We start from the raw sequence: 17,121 nt of genomic DNA, 5'->3' as shown, positions 1-17,121 counted from the left end.
CCAGCTATCTTCGAGACACCACTGACTTCCTGAGGAAACTACAATCCATCGGTGATCTTCCAGAAAACACCATCCTGGCCACTATGGACGTAGAAGCCCTCTACACCAATATTCCACACAAAGATGGACTACAAGCTATCAGGAACAGTATCCCTGATAATGTCACAGCTAACCTGGTGGCTGAACTTTGTGATTTTGTCCTCACCCACAACTATTTCACATTTGGGGACAATATATACCTTCAAGTCAGCAGCACTGCTATGGGTACCCGCATGGCCCCACAATATGCCAACATTTTTATGGCTGACTTAGAACAACGCTTCCTTAGCTCTCGTCCCCTAACGCCCCTACTCTACTTGCGCTACATTGATGACATCTTCATCATCTGGACCCATGGAAAAGAAGCCCTTGAGGAATTTCACCATGATTTCAATAATTTCCATCCCACCATCAACCTCAGCCTAGATCAATCCACACAAGCGGTCCATTTCCTGGACACTACTGTGCTAATAAGCGATGGTCACATCAATACCACCCTATACCGGAAACCTACTGACCGCTACACTTACCTACATGCCTCCAGCTTCCATCCAGGACACACCACACGATCCATTGTCTACAGCCAAGCTCTAAGATATAACCGCATTTGCTCCAATCCCTCGGATAGAGACAAGCACCTACAAGATCTCTATCAAGCATTCTTAAAACTACAATACCCACCTGCTGAAGTGAAAAAACAGATTGACAGAGCCAGACGAGTACCCAGAAGTCACCTCCTACAAGACAGGCCCAACAAAGAAAATAACAGAACACCACTAGCTGTCACCTTCAGCCCCCAACTAAAACCTCTCCAGCGCATCATCAGAGATCTACAACCTATCCTGAAAGATGATCCTTTACTCTCACAGATCTTGGGAGACAGACCTGTCCTCGCTTACAGACAACCCCCCAACCTAAAGCAAATACTCACCAGCAACCACACATCACTGAACAAAACCACTAACCCAGGAACCTATCCTTGTAACAAACCCCGATGCCAACTCTGTCCACATATCTATTCAAGTGACATCATCATAGGACCTAATCACATCAGCCATACCATCAGGGGCTCGTTCACCTGCACATCTACCAATGTGATATATGCCATCATGTGCCAGCAATGCCCCTCTGCCATGTACATTGGCCAAACCGGACAGTCTCTACGCAAAAGAATTAATGGACACAAATCTGACATCAGGAATCAAAATACTCAAAAACCAGTGGGAGAACACTTTAACCTGTCTGGTCATTCAGTGACAGACCTGCGGGTGGCTATATTACAACAGAAAAACTTCAAAAACAGACTCCAAAGAGAGACTGCAGAGCTAGAATTGATATGCAAACTAGACACAATCAACTCCGGTTTGAATAAGGACTGGGAATGGCTGAGCCATTACAAACGTTGACTCTATCTCCCCTTGTAAGTACTCTCACACTTCTTATCACACTGTACTCGGCTAGCTTGATAAGTATCAGGGGGTAGCCGTGTTAGTCTGTATCTACAAAAACAACAAAGAGTCTGGTGGCACCTTAAAGACTAACAGATTTATTTGGGCATAAGCTTTCGTGAGTAAAAACCTCACTTCTTGATTATCACTTCAAAAGTTTTTTTTTCTCTTAATTAATTGGCCTCTCAGAGTTGGTAAGACAACTCCCACCTGTTTATGCTCTCTGTATGTGTGTATATATATCTCCTCATTATATGTTCACTTCTATATGCATCCGAAGAAGTGGGCTGTAGTCCCCGAAAGCTTATGCTCTAATAAATTTGTTAGTCTCTAAGGTGCCACAAGTACTCCTGTTCTTCTTTTTGCGGATACAGACTAACACGGCTGTTACTCTGAAACTTGGCTTAGTCATAACATTACCATTTTAATTCTGGTCTCCAAAGCACCCAGATGGCAGCAGCACATGCACCAGGGAAGGAAGCCGCTATCACTAACAATGATTTAACTCCTGAATGACTAATTCAGTGAGCAACAATCACTCCCTGTTTTAGTTTATTCACAATTTCCTCTAAGAATATATTGGATTTCCCCTCCCTTTGCAAAGGACTTATTTTACTTGTTCTCTCTGAGCTGACACCGAAAAAGCGGGAGAGACATTTCAAAGCCACTTGGCGGGTGTTTGCTCTGTGTACCTTTTAATATCAGATGCCAAAGACCGCCTTTATGGCTTATCAGCCCAGGCATAAACTCTAGATTTTGCACTGCAAGGATTAGGGTCTCATTAGAGTTCTTCTGAGAAAGAGGAACAGAGATAATTGATGCTGTTAACAGACAATCTGGGTTTTTCACATCGAAGAGCCATTTAGCAAAGACTACAAAGCAGATTTGACAGCTACGAGTTAAAGGGAACTGTCCTTCCCAGCAACAGCAGAGAAACAGATCTGCAGCTCTATCATTCACGGAGAGTCTATTTAAGATTCAATATACAGCATAACTGGCAGTATCACCAATTCTTAAGTACTGATATTAGCTATATTGTGAGAAAAATATCTCCACTGAAGTCAATGGGTCAGACTCAGAGGCAGTGTGTAAGGATATGTAAGCTAGCCCTGCCTAGAATCTAACTCTCTTAAACACACTTATCCAAGCATAAGGGAGCCTAAATTTCTGTAATTTACACACCAAGGAGCAGCAGGAAGGTGTATGGAGAGTTTCCCTTCCATAAGGGGGTGATTGCTGTTGCTTTTCTTGCTATGCTCCTCCCTTCTGGGAAAGTCACAGACACGCTGAGAACTGATGTGTAAGGAGGGCAGAAGCGGGGGTGAGTCGAGGCAGGGAGACTAAAGGCATGTCTGTACAGCCCACGGACACACTTGGGCTAGTGATCTAAAAATAGCTTCGTAGACAGCGCTTTGAAGTTACGGCTCGGGTACTGAACCTGCCTGCCTTCCCTAGGCTTCAGAGCCTCAAAGCACTGTCTGTGCAGTTATTTTTAGAGTGCTAATGTGAGCCCCTCTACTCCTAGTATGTTGACTGGGGTTGGGAGGCTCATTTCTATGGCTGTGTAGAGGGCTCTTGCCAGGTGGGGCATGCAAGCTGAGGTGCTGGGGGCAGGCCTAAATTACAATGGTTTATACTTTGGCCCATTATCTTTTCTTGTATAATTGTCCTTTCCCACCATAAAGGGAAATAATCTCAAACTCCCAAGGAAATGACTGGTGGGAGCAGAAGCTGAAAGCTGGGACATGAGCAGAAGCAGATTATCTGTGGGAGCAAACCATCTGGGCAGAATTTGAAATGTCAGAAAGCCAGAACACAGAGAATGTACAGTCTAGGGGCAAACCAGGAGCTTTCACTATGATAACAGGAGAAGTACATGTGTACCAGGAGAATGTCTAATTTCAGCACTGAGTTTTGTGGGTTGTCAGTAGATGTGCACAGGGATCTTCCAGACATGGGATTGTTAGCTGTCTGTTACCATACACGTCTGTGGTCTCCTGGGCTTAGTGAGGGATAAGAGAAAGCAATGTCTCAGTAGGAATCATCAGTGTAGAAGTGAAGGGACGGTAACATGTAGCATATCTGGGGTAGTTTGTGTGGAGGAGGTTCAGTGTTTGAGTGCAGGTCGGGTGTAGGTAGCTCCTGTTCCCTATGCTTGACCTAAACCCAAATTTTGCATTAGCAAATAGATGTTAGACTGGGTTCTACAGGGCTCGTGTGCTCTGTCCCCAGAGTGTTCCAGAGCAGGTGAGTGCTAGTATGTGTGCTCGCATCATGCTGGGGTATGGCACAAAGAGGGCAGAGTTAAGGTTGCATTGTGGGGTTGGCGTGGACTTTAACTCTGTAGTCTCTGGTTTTCAGAGGTTTGAGGGTAGTTGAACTTGACATTCTGGAAGGGCACAAGATATCACTGGGCAACTTTAATGCTGCCTTAATGAAGGCTTTGGCTTGCTTTTTTTTTTTAAATCTCAGCACACCCATATTCCAGAGCCCAATGCACTCCCTCCAAACTCTACTGGAATCTCTATTTCTTCTCTTAAATAAACTGTCATTTGTTTTACTACAAGTGCTCACAAGGGCTGTGTGCGATACAGGAGCGGTGGTTTAAGGTAAAATTGGGGTACACTGCTCCTTTTGGAGCAAAGGATCTGGGATTTCTGAGAGTAGCCAGTGTTGGGGATTGGATAACACAGGGGAATGTTTCAAGGGAACTTGGGGACTGGGGTGCACCAGTTGTGAACCTGCTGGGCAAAGACAGGAGGGCTGGTGCAGCCCAGAGGAGAGTACTTGAGCAGCTGACAGGCTGGTGGTGTTAGGAAACTGACACCCAGCCCCCCCTCCTCCCCCGCCCCCCCCCCAGGACAGTCTCTCTAAAGACAGGGAATAACAAGGTGATTCAGCCCTTGGTACCCTGGAAAACCATCAAACCATGCATCAAGCAAGTCTGTGTGATGAGGTGACCAGCAGCTGAAGCCAGGGCTGGAGACAGGACTGTGCGCCCCTGCCCTGCAACTAGGGCTGGATGGCTGGAAGCAGCCCCTGCCCTGCGGCTTGAGGGGGAGGGAGGGGCACTGGAGCTGGGCTGTGAGCCCCTGTCCTGGAGCTGCAGTGGGGACTGTGATGCAGACAGGCCATGTGCCCCAGCCCCGCAGCAGGGGTTGCATTGGGGGGGCCGTGTCCCTCCCTCGCTGTGTCCAGGGCCATGTGCCCCCCTCCCCCCCCGCTGTAGTTGGGGCTTGGCAGGGGCTGCAGCCATGGCCGCACATCCCTGTCCCACAGCTGCGGCCAGCTCCAGAGAGGGGGTTGTACAACCCCCTTGCTGTGCCCCAACCCCCTTGGCTTCTGCTGGGGGCTGCAATGGGGACTATGCTGCAGCCGGGGCTGTCCATCACAGTCCCGTGGCTTCCATTGGGAGCTGCAGCTGGGACCGCATGCCCCTGCCAGCGGTTGCAGCGGAGGCCATGTGTCCTCTGTGGCATCCCAGGGCTGCCGCCAGAGGTTGGCGGGTGTCTGCAGCCACGGCCATGCACCCCGTCCTACATCTGCGGCCAACTCTGAAGCAGGGGTTGTGCACCCCCCGCTGCAGCCACTGGAACTGGGGCTGTGGGTCCTCCCCTCCCCTAGACTCCATTCCTCCCCCTACTTAGCCCTGACCTAGGTTATTTTTTAGTAAAGTCACAGACAGGACACAGGCGCCATGAATTTTTGTTTATTGTCCGTGACCTGTCTGTGACTTTTACTAAAAATAACTGACAAAATCTTAGCCTTATTTATAACTTACAAAGCAAAGAACGTTAGCTAGAGCTGTGGGCCCTGGAGAAGTTCCATCTCAGAAAGGAATAGGAAAGGTAATCTGCCTGCACTGCCCTGACATCCTTGGGTGCGGGGATGAGAAGGAGATGACAGGCACAGAAGAACCATCGATCTTGTGCGAGGCCTGATCCTGTACAATTGCTCTGAGCACGCTTACAGGGGTCAGGCCCCAATGGTGAGAGAGACAGATAAATGTCTAGTTTGAGAATCCTGTTTTGTGGCCTCTGGGGCTTCAACTTGAGCTAGGGCTCTGAGCAGCTCATTCACTGTGGGGTGATGTCAGTATTTAGGTGGCTTTGCACATGCTCACTGTAAGAAACATAGGTTCCTCCTATGCTCTTGGAAAGTATGCAGTGTAGTAGTTGTTGGTCCCAGGATATTACAGAACTTGGTCCAGTAAAAGATATTACCTCACCCACCTTGGAAAGTAGACAGCTATGAAGGGTTATGATAAAAGAATATAAAATAATGAATTGTCTAGAGAAGGTAGATTGGGAACATCTGTTCTCCTTGCCTCATAACACAACAAGGGACATTAAATAAAATCGAAAGGTGGCAAGTTCAAAACTGATAAAAGGAAACGCTTCTACTCAACATGTAATTAGATGGGGGAACTCATTGACAAAGTATATTGCTGAGGGCAAGAATTTAGCAAAATTCAGAGACGTTGATATGAATAACAAGACTATCCAGAGTTCTTAATTTTTTTGTAAGACAATAAATCTCCTGCTTCAGGGCTTAAACCAATCTCTAGCTATTAGGAACTGGACAACACTTCAGCTGGAAGGGAAGAGCTGTGAGTTCACACCACCCAGGATTGCTTAAAGAAGCCTCCCATGATCATCTGCAGGCAGAACCAGCAAGAGTTGGTCCTCCATCACCTGGAAGGGCTGGGAGCAGGAGGAGGCCAATCAGGGCATAGCAGGCCAGATAAAGGCTGGCTGCTTCTGCTAGAGGCCAGTTCTGGGTAAAGATAGAATGAGAACCAAAGGGGAGGGGTGGGGGCTTGATGGAGAGCTGACCTGGCTGAGGAGGCTAGACCATGGAAGAGGCAGACCATTATGAAACCAGGGCAGGAGGGGGCGCTCTGGGGGTGAGAGCACCATAACATAGGGATTATATTCTGGATCCATTGGGGAGAACTACCGAGCTTTGTCGAGGAACTAAAACCAGGGGTAGGGTGTGGGGCAATTACTGCACACGTCTGGGCAGTGCACACATCCAGAGAAGTATCACCCCTGGGCAGAACTGCACAGACTGGTTTGGAATGGGTTCCAGAGGCCCACGAGACAAAGAATGGGCTTTTGATATAATGGGCCAGCCTGAACTGTGTGACCTTAATTTTGATGCAAAAACTGACATGAAACTGTAACCAAGAAAGCAAACCCTGTTGGAAGGAATGGAACCTACCACAGTCTTCCTGTGGAAGACAAGAGACCCCTCTGGTAAGCTGGCACACGTGTGGACAGTGCATTATTTTAGGATATATGTTTTCTCTGTAATGGTTTTTGTCCTAAATAAACGAACTGTGCTCTGGGAAAGCTGGCTGGTCACTGGTAACCCTGTCATAGACCCTGGGAGAGAGCAGAACAGCTTGTGCAGGACTAAAGACAGGCCTGCTGGGATAAGCATCGCGAACTGAAAACCTACTTCCTCAGTCTGGAAGAAGGGTGAGGGTCCTCCCACCCACAGAGGTGACAGCAGGAGGCCTGAGAAGGCCACAGAGGGGGTAGAGGTGCAGTTAATCCCAGAACTGGAATATTAGCCACTGTCAGAGCGAGAAGCCTGGACTAGATGAACAGCAGGTTTCATCCAGTCCAGCAATTTCTAGGTTACTAGGGGTCATAGAAACATTGCATTTTTTTACACTCTTATGAAAGGTGAGAATTTCCTTGTTTCTTTGGCTACTTTACTTTTTTTTTTTATTTTAGAGTGAATAAATGTGAAAGATATTCAGATAAGACAATTAAGAGGGTTTGTTTCTTGGCAAATTTAAGGACTTAGCCTCTGTAAGTGCTAGATAAACAGGGTTCATCAGAAAAGCTTAAATCTGAGAAACCAACTACTAGCACCTGAAGAAATCAGGACACCAAGCCCCAGAGAAACCGGATTCAGCTTCAATGAACCCATTGCTAGGAAAAGAGAGGAAAACAGTAATCTCTCTTATTTATCAGCCAATTAAATAGTAGGAATGAGCATTTTTTTGCATAATTAATTATGCTTCTGCCTGCCATCAACCAGGCCAGCAGTCCCCCTACAGATGTGTCTCTGGCCGAGGTAGCAGGTCACCTGCAGAGCTTTCCCTGCCAGCTTGCTGAAGTGCTGCCAGACAGCAGAATGGGCCCTGTCCTGCTGCATCCTCTGCCACTCTCCCTCCCTCTTCTTCTCTCACAGACATCACCCCTTCCATCTCCTCCACTCCTTAAGCCCCTTTCATTCCCCTCTCCAGGTAAGATAGCTGACACTCCATTTTGGATTCCTGTCCAATCTGGAAATCGAAACATTTCCCTTTTCAAGGATTGAAAGTGAGGGGATGGGAGGAGACAATCACAAAAAAATGTTTAGATAAATCCAAACCAAAACCATCAATTTTATTTCCTGTGAGGAATGTGAGAATTTTGTTTGTATGCCTCAGTTTCTCTCTGTTTTGCATTGCTATGCTCTGAGGGTAAAGAAAAGGGAGGAGGTGTTTGACTCACTAGCAGCCTGGGTGGAGACCAGAGTCAAACAAACTGGACAAAGTTTACACACACGTGAATGGAGGATCCAGAAGAGAGAATGGAAACCCCAGTGGCTGGGCCATTCACATCTAGTGACTTACAGCCCAGAGGAAGGAGGTTCCCCCCACCTCTCTACTGGGAAACAGTGCAAAGACCCAGAGCTGGAGAACAAAGGGGAAAGGAGTCAGGTGGCTGTGCTGAGATACAGGGGCTGTCACCTGGAACTGACAGACAGCGAGACAAGATGGAGTCTACAGCAGCTTTGTTGGGTGGAGCCCTGGGGTTGGCCAGTCTGAATTCTGTCTTAACCTTTGTTTCTTGATGCTAAAACTTGCTGATGCTGAACACCAGCTGAATACTAATCCCTACTCTGTTTTCAAAAGGCTGCTTGGTGCCACTGCAAATACCTACTGAGCTGCACTGAGCCCTGAAGAGGGTCAGTCTTTCACCTGGAGTGAATCTCAGGCCCCTACGCTAGAAAATTAGGTTGGTTTAACTAGATTGGTCAGGGGTGTGAAAAATCCACACCTCTGAGCAGCACTGTTAAGCCGACCTAAATCCCCTTGTAAACAGTGTCGTGTAAACCTAGCTACTGCCTCTCGGGGAGGTGAGTTTCCTATGCTAATGGGAGAATCCTGTAGAGATGAGCTGCTGTAGCACGTAGATATACCCTCAGCTGGACTCGCTGAGCAGAGCTTGAGGTGTGAAGCAGGAGAGCAGGAGCCCAGAGGCTCAGTCTCAGAGGCAGTGAGGCTGTGCAGCCTAACCTGAAGGAAGAGTGAGATTACTTGGGGGTCTGGCACACTGAAGGGTTCCTCCAAGGGATTGTTTAAAAAAAGGGATGTAGCACTGATCCTATGGATCCATGACAACCCCACCTGTAGGTTCAGGTAGCAGAAGAATATCAGCTTCTGATATGTCATGCTGCCTGGACATATGTGATTCAATCAGTCTCATGGCCACCTAAGACATCTTGTCTTCAGGGCCAAATATTACATGAATCTCTATCATTGTGCAGAAGGGCCATCACAGCAAGTCCAGCAGGGTTCTCTGCCTTTGTTTACATTTACATTGATAAAGTGACTTCAAATTAAAGGGTCTGAGCTGTAAAGTTCAGATCTGGAACCAGACCCCCCCATAAATCCTGAGTATCCACATCTGGGGTTTGGTTCAGGCCCATCCCTAATACAAACATTTCCAAAAGTCTCAGATTACACTGCTGGGAAACAGACATGCAAAGCCAGTGGCTCGAGAATACAGCTCAAAGCCCAGTCAGCACTGACTGCAAATAATTCCTGACCAAACACTTCACATACAATCACAATGTCCAGGCCTAATTTCATCTTGGTTCCCCCAAATTCCCCTACAGTTACAAACAGATCGAAAAATCATGTTCCCTTCCTCTCCTGAAATGCTGTGCACTGTAAAACAGCAGCAGTGTTTCACCCCAGAGATGGCTGCATTTCGATGGTTGGAGAAAGTGATTCCTGTATAGATACAGGTTGCAAAGTACTTTAGGATTCTTATTATAATTGCATATAGTGGTCTGTTTTCCAGTATCTCCAACCCCACTTGTTCAAAAATCATTTAACATTTTTATTAACGACCTGGAAGAAGGGGACTAGACTAGAAGACCTCTCGAGGTCCCTTCTAGTCTTACTATTCTCTGTTCTATGAAAATATAAAATCATCACCGATCAAGTTTGCAGATGACCCAAAGATTGGGGCAGTGGTAAATAATGAGGATGACAGGTCACTGATACAGAGCGATCTAGATCACTTAGTAAACTGGGCACAAGAAAACAATATGCATTTTAATATGGCTAAATGCAAATGTATACATCTGGGAACAAAGAACGTAGGCCTTTCTTACAGGCTGGGGGACTCTATCCTGGGAAGCAGTGACTCTGACAAAGATTTGGGAGTCATGGGGGATAATCAGCTGAACATGAGCTCCCAGTGTGATGCTGTGGCCAAAAGAGCTAATGTGATCCGGGGATGCAGAAACAGAGGAATCTTGAGTAAGAGTAGAGAGGTTATTTTACCTCTGTATTTGACACTGGTGCAACCACTGCTGGAATACTGTGTCCAGTTCTGGTGCCCACAAGTCAAGAAGGATAATGATAAATTGGAGAGGGTTCAGAGAAGAACCATGAGAACGATTAAAGCAGTGGTCCCCAATCTTTTTCGTCTGGCAGGTGCCAGACGACGAGCCGTGGCGGACGAGCATCCCCCGAAATGCACCGACAAGTGGCAACATCAATAGGCGTTGCCGTCGAAATGCCACCGAAGAGCAGCGTCATCCAGAGGCGTTGCCGCCGAAAATCAGTGGCATTTTGGCGACGACACCTCTGGATGATGATGCTCGTCGGCGGCATTTCAGCAGATGCTTGTCCGCCCACCAGTACGCAGGTGCACTTAGACGCCCCAGTAGGTGCCATGGCTCCCGCAGGCACCGCGTTGGGGACCCCTGGATTAAAGGATTAGAAAACCTGTCTTATAGTGATAGACCAAGGAGTTCAATCTATTACTCTTAACAAACAGGTTAAGGGGTGACTTGATTACAGTCTATAAGGATCTACATGGGGAACAAATATTTAATTATGGGCTTTTCAGTCTAGCAGAGAAAGGTGTACCATGAACCAATGGCTGGAAGTTGAAGCTAAACAAATTCAGACTGGAAATAAGTTGCACATTTTTAATGGTGAGAATAATTAACCATTGGAACTATTTACCAAGGTCATGATAGATTCTCCATCACTGACAATTTTTAAATCAAGATTGAATGTTTTTCTAAAAAATCTGATCTAGGAATTATTGTGCGGAAGTTTATGGCCTGTGTGACACAGGAGGTCAGACTAGATAATCACAGTGGTCCCTTATGGCCTTAGAATCTATAAATCTATGACTTGGGCCAAAAAATCATGAATTTGCCTTTTGGTTTTTGAGCCTTCAGGGGTCACATTTTCAAGCTATTCTCTACAACCAGGAGCAAACTGACTTTTTTTCCCTAAATGAAAGGTGAAATTCCTCCCTAAGTTACGTGACTCCAGTGGGTGGGGCTTTATAGAAACACCAAATGAAAAGAGGTTTGCCATAAAAGTAGTGAGAGTTGGCAACATTGGTTTGAAAGTACACCAATATATTGTAGCATCACTGTATTGCACAACTAATAGATCCTTTCGCCAAACCATAGCTACATTGTTCTTCTGACACAGTGACACATTGGGGCTGAGTCTCTATTGACCTGCACCGTGTATAGTCATTTACACCATTGCCAAATGGGTGTAAAACGCTACCAGATCAGAATAGCAGCATTTTATACCCAGTCTGGACTACTGAAAATGGCACAAGTGTGGGGCAAGACACATTCGGGCCCCCTGGTACTTTTTGCTTTACATGTTTGGGTTCTCATGTTCCCTCCCCTCTGCGTACCAAGTGTCAGTTAAAGATCATACCTGAGTCCTCTGCAGGTACTGATGCTTGCCGCTGAATCACTGTGTCCATGAACATGCCCGTGATAAAAGCAGTGATCCTGTAGCAGAGAAAGCAGAAATCAAAAGCCAATCAGCACCATAATGGGAACACTTAGGGAAGAAGAGAAGTCACTAACAAGGTACAGATCCTGGAAAGCAGAGATCTGTTACAGAGCTTCTTCCAGGCAAAAACAAGCCTTTTCCACCTCATTCATTACCCATGCACAATTTTCAGATCTTTCAAGAAACCCAAGTGCTCCCAACTGCCACCTGAAGAGCACAAGAGTGCGGGAGGTAATATCTTTTATTGGACCAATTTCTGTTGGTGAGAGAGACAAGCTTTTGAGCTACACAAAGCTCTTCAGGTGACCTCAGGTAAGCCTGAAAGCTTGTCTCTCTGACCAACAGAAGCTGGTCCAATAAAAGATATTACCTCACCCACCCTGTCTAAAAACCTGGGACCAAGACAGCTACAACAACACTGCACACCTGAACAGCAGGCAGTCCCACACCATACATGAGCAATATGCTACAGTGACATGGGTAGCCTTACATTCATGGGCAAATTGGAGGCTTGACTGGATGAGCACAATAAACAATTCAGCACTGCCCCTGACTGCCTGGTGCCTGAGCACAGAAAATGTAATCAGCACTAATACACACACACAGAAGACCTAGCATTTCAGAATTCTGAACATAATATAATGACAGATCTTCACAATCCCCGGAAAAGCAAGCCAGGGCTGTCCCCATTTTACCAATGGGGAAAATGAGACACAAACTGAGGAAGTAACCTGACCAAAGTCACAGAGTGGGATTAGAAATCAGATGCTCTGAATGCTCTGAACTCCCAGCGGTAAGAGCTGGCTGACAGGAGGGGAAAAGACTATAAAGGGGCAGGAGTGTTGTCCCCCAGTGTAGGCCCAGGAAGAAAAAGCATCCAGGCACAGTGTGGGCATTATCCCCACAGAAGGCAGGGGGAGAGTTGGGAGGCGGGGTAGGGAATCCAGGAACAGAGCAGGCTGGGGCGTGGTACAGGACGCACAGGAGTGTCCAAGGAACCTCGTAGGTGGTGTCCCCCAGAGTAGGCCAGGCCAGGCCAACGCGGGGAGGGAGCATGGGAGCATCCAAGAAACAGTGCAGGTGTTGTCCCCCACAGCAGGTAGAGGTGGGGGAGGGGCCCAGGAGCTTCCCCTACAGAACTACAGAGGTTCCTCTCTACCTGCTGCTCCACAGGGCAGGTTTGCAGCTACAGCAGGCATGTGGGGCAGGACGGTAAGGCATGGGGTGGGAGGACCCCTGGCCTCGCCACTCCGGGCATTTGCAGAGCTGCTGAAGGAAGGAAGGGAATTCATTCAAATTAGCTGTTCCCCAGTAGCTGCTAGGGAGAGGCAGTGCAGCCTAGAATGGGAGTGTCTGCCGTGCACTGCAAAATGTGGCTGAAGTCTGAAGGGCCTACAGGGGCCATGCTACATTCCAGTTGCCCTGGTCATGGGGAGCTGTGAGTCAGATCCGCAGGCCGAGGACTAGACCCTCCCTACAATTTCATTTGCTGGGGCTAAATCACTGATGGCACTTCCCAGTGAAGGGCTGGGGTTCCGACCCATCATGCAGAGCCCAGGTGGCCTGCTGAGCTGTGTGCCAGGGTTTGCCCAATAATACAGTTAGAGTTTACAGACCACTTTGGAAACATTATCTAAAACCATTAGCCCAGAACACCAGCAGGGCAGGGAAGAATAATTAGCCGACACCAGTCCAACCTCATGCTCCTGAGGGCTGCTCTGACCGCTCACCACTGAAAGCAAGTTCGCCGCTAATCTCAGTGGCACCATTTCTATAATGGGAAGCCAACTCATGTACTGAAAAGGAAGCATGGCCTAGCGGTGAGAGGTTACGGTGGGGTGACAGAAGAACTGGGTTCTGCTCCTGGCTCTGTCAATGAGTGGTACTTGTGCGATTGTGTGCTCTCTGAGCCTTTGTTTCTTTAGCTATGACATGGGGTTGACAATATTATTGCTCTCGCTCTCAGAGAATGTGAGGCATTCCTTGGTGCTTTGAGATCTTTGCCAGAGAAGGGCAAAGTAATGTTATGGTCTAACTCAGCCAGAAGCTACTGGACTCAATACAGGAGTCCCTGGGTGAGGTTCTCTGACCTGTGTTATATGATCCAGTCTGACCTGTAAGTGTCCCTTCCAGCCTTAAGTTCTATGGCTTCTATGAAAGAGCCAAGGCCAAATGGCCTGCTCGTGGGGAGGAAGGTGGGTGAATCAGCACCTGGCAGCCTTCAGCCCCTCTCCTACAGACAACATCAGCATCTGCAGCCTTCAGCAAGGACTCGTTGTGGACTTACCCCCCCATGCGTTCAGTGCTGTACAGAACGCATAGGGCAGGCAGGCACACGGGAGGCAGTAGGGTGACTGCCAACTAGATTGATCTTACATACCCACGGGTGTATGAAGGAGAAGGTGAGTGCCCATTTCCCAAACATGTCATGGATCATATGAGCAGCTCACTCCATCTCTGCTCACAGAGCCCCAGCCTGTCATCCAGCAGTAAAGAGGAAAGGATCTGAGCCTCCTCAGCTCCATACCTGACCAATAGCATCTCAGGCACCCACAGCATAGCACCAAGCACCCAGGAAATGTGAAGCATCAAACAATATGTCTTGGTTTGCTGTGAAAAGGATTGGGGGAGACACCACAGTTCTAGTGAATTTGTCTTGAAAGTCCAAAGCCTCAGCGCAATCCCCCAGCCCCAGTACGTCTCCTCTAAGAAACATGCACCAGATCATACAGCACGGCACTTGGAATCATACCTGAGTGTCTGGCCTCTCAGTGACCTCGGTGCCATTTTCTGAGTAATAGGTTTCAGTGTAGTGCTCCCCAATCAGTCCCCTGAAAAAAAAAAAAAAAAAAGAGACGGACAGTAGCAGTGAGGACTCACAACGCCACCCGCAGTTCCGAGGGACAGAGAACCACATGGTGCAGGAGGAACCAGCATTACCCTGTACCCCTCTGGCCAAATCCTGCTTGTCTGACTCACACCAGTGGGTGCCACTGAAGTCAGCAGTACTGACACTGCTCTCAGTGCCAATACACCATTGAAGAAAGCAAGCTGGAACTGGCACCGCATCACTGCTTGAACTCCCACCAGAAAATCCCATCAATGGTTTCTCATCTTCGCACTTCTGATGCATACTATATAGACGAAGGGGGAGGCAGGGTCCTGAACAGCCTCCATAGAAGAAGCTGTTGGTGCTTCTGTTGGGGGTAGGGAGATCAGATCGCAAAAATAAAATATTGGGACACATGGGGGGGGCAGGGCAGCCACAGGGCTCACAGCCCCCACCGGAGCCATGGGGGAAGGAGGCGCACCGTCTTAGGAAGCAGCGGGTCGGGGGGCGCATGGCCCCGGCTCCGGCCCCCGCTACAAGCCGTGTGTCGGTCGGGGGCACACAGCCCTGGCTCCAGCCCCCCTGCAAGGGGGGGTTCTCAGGGCTGGGGCAGGGAGCTGGGGCGTGGGAGGAGGTTTGGGATGCTGACTCTGGGAGGGAGTTTGGGTGCGGGATGGGGTGCAGGCTCTGGGCGTGGTTTACCTCAGGCGGCTCCCTGGAAGTGGCGACAATTCCCTCTGGGTCCTAGGCGGAGGCACAGCCAGGCGGCTGTGCGAGCTGCCTTGCCCGCAGGCGTCACCCCCGCAGCTCCCATTGGCTGCGGTTCCCGGGCAATAGGAGCCACGGAGCAGGTGCTTATGGCAGGGGCAGCACACAGAGCCCCCCTGGCCCTCCCTGTGCCTAGAACCCAGAGGGAACTATTGCCACTTCCAGGGAGCTGTGCAGAGCCAGGTAGGAAGCCTGCCAGCCCTGCACAAACCGGACGCTGGCAACTTTTCAATATTGGGACAAATGGCATCCCGACCGATGTATGATCGGGATGCAGGACAAAGAGTTAAATATCAGGACATCTGGTCGCCCTAGATGGGGTCATGGAACAGTAGCTGCCATTGATGTTCTGTCTGCTGAATGGTTTGTAAGCAGAAGCCTGACTCTCTGCCCTGCAGCCAGCGCTTGGGGAGAGTTCACTGTCACCCAGACCATCACCATAATTTACTGCACAACAGGCTGCAAGAAGACAAAGTCCTTCAAATGGAGTAAGAGGGCCAGGGCCAGCAGGTGGGCAGGGACTGGTTTCTCCTGCCTAAATGCTGGAGGGGCAGCCAGATGGGGATAGATCCATGGATCACAAAATTTTGTTCCCCTGCCATCAGTCTGCTAACTTGTACATGCAGTTCCCTTGTAATGAGCTCCACAGTGTACAGTAACAGCAGCGGGAGACTGACCCTTTCCTCCTTAAGAATGGGGGTCAAGCGGTAAATGGGTCCAGCAGCTGAGAGCGTCCGTAGTATCCCAGTGGAGGCAGCAGTGCAACTGCCAATCACATCTCATACAGAGCTCAAAGCAATTTGAGTAATAGTATCTCCTCCTAAGCTCGATGGGCTGAGGAGATGGTATTTGATGCTAAATAAGCCCTGATCTACATTACGAGTTTAGGTCGACTTTAGCAGGGTTAAATCGAATTAAGCCTGGACACGTCCACACGACAAAGCCCTTTCTTTCGACTTAAAGGGCCCTTTAAACCAGTTTCTTTACTCCACCTCCAATGAGGGGATTAGAGCTAAAATCAGCCTTTGCGGGTCGGATTTGGGGTAGTGTGGATGGAATTTGACGTTATTGGCCTCCGGGAGCTATCCCACAGTGCTTCATTGTGACCGCTCTGGACAGCACTCTCAACTCAGATGCACTGACCAGGTAGACAGGAAAAGCCCCGTGAACTTTTGAATTTCATTTCCTGTTTGCCCAGCGTGGAGAGCACAGGTGACCACGGAGGGAGGGGGAAGCAAATGAATACAGAACAAATCTGGTCCATCTATTTTTTACATCTTAAGCTAGCAGCAGACGGTGCAGCATGACTGATAGCCCTCGGCATCTTCTGGGTGCTTGGCAGAAGATACTGTACTACGTCTGCTAGCCATCATCGTCAAGGCGGTTCAATAGGACTGCTGGCAGGACTGAGTCTCCAGGAGACAAAGTATATTTGCCCAGGTGCCTATGATTGAACTGGAGTATGACAATGACGGATACCAGTCATAATACACCATCTACTGCCAAAAGGCAAGTGGCTGCTGCTGTGTAGCAATGCAGTACCACGTTTGCCGGCACCCAGATAGCTGATGAAGGCTACCAGTCATACTGCACTGTCTACTGCCAAAAGACAATTAGCTGCTGCTGTGTAGCAATGCAGTACCATGTCTGCCGGCACCCAGATGACATATGGTGACGGTGAGCTGAGCTGAGCGGGCTCCATGCTTGCCGTGGTATGTTGTCTGCACAGGTAACCCAGGTAAAAAGGCGCAAATCGATTGTCTGCCGTTGCTCTGACGGAGGGGGAGGGGCTTGACGGCATGTACCCAGAACCCCCCGCGACACTGTTTTGCATCATCAGGCATTGGGATCTCAACCCAGAATTCCAATGGGTGGCGGAGACTGCGGGAACTGTGGGATAGCTACCCACAGTGCAACGCTCCAGAAGTCGACGCTAGCCTCGGTACTGTGGACGCGGTCCGCCA

The 17,121-nt window shown here is 48.7% G+C and overlaps 1 protein-coding gene across 2 annotated transcripts in view; it reads right to left on the bottom strand.

Annotated features, from left to right (window-relative positions):
• The window catches only part of ADAM8 (ADAM metallopeptidase domain 8), a 93,480-nt gene that overhangs the window by 61,557 nt on the left and 14,802 nt on the right, over positions 1-17,121 (bottom strand). For both annotated transcript variants that reach the window (XM_054034251.1, XM_054034252.1), the window contains exons 4-5: positions 14,312-14,390; positions 11,479-11,555 (exon numbers count right to left, since the gene is read on the bottom strand). In XM_054034251.1, coding sequence (XP_053890226.1) covers positions 11,479-11,555; positions 14,312-14,390 — 156 coding nt within the window. The remainder of the gene's footprint in view (positions 1-11,478; positions 11,556-14,311; positions 14,391-17,121) is intronic.

This window comes from Malaclemys terrapin, chromosome 7 (assembly GCF_027887155.1).
Source record: "Malaclemys terrapin pileata isolate rMalTer1 chromosome 7, rMalTer1.hap1, whole genome shotgun sequence".
Taxonomy (NCBI): Eukaryota; Metazoa; Chordata; order Testudines; family Emydidae; genus Malaclemys; species Malaclemys terrapin.
This window is presented reverse-complemented; position numbering and strand designations above follow the sequence as displayed.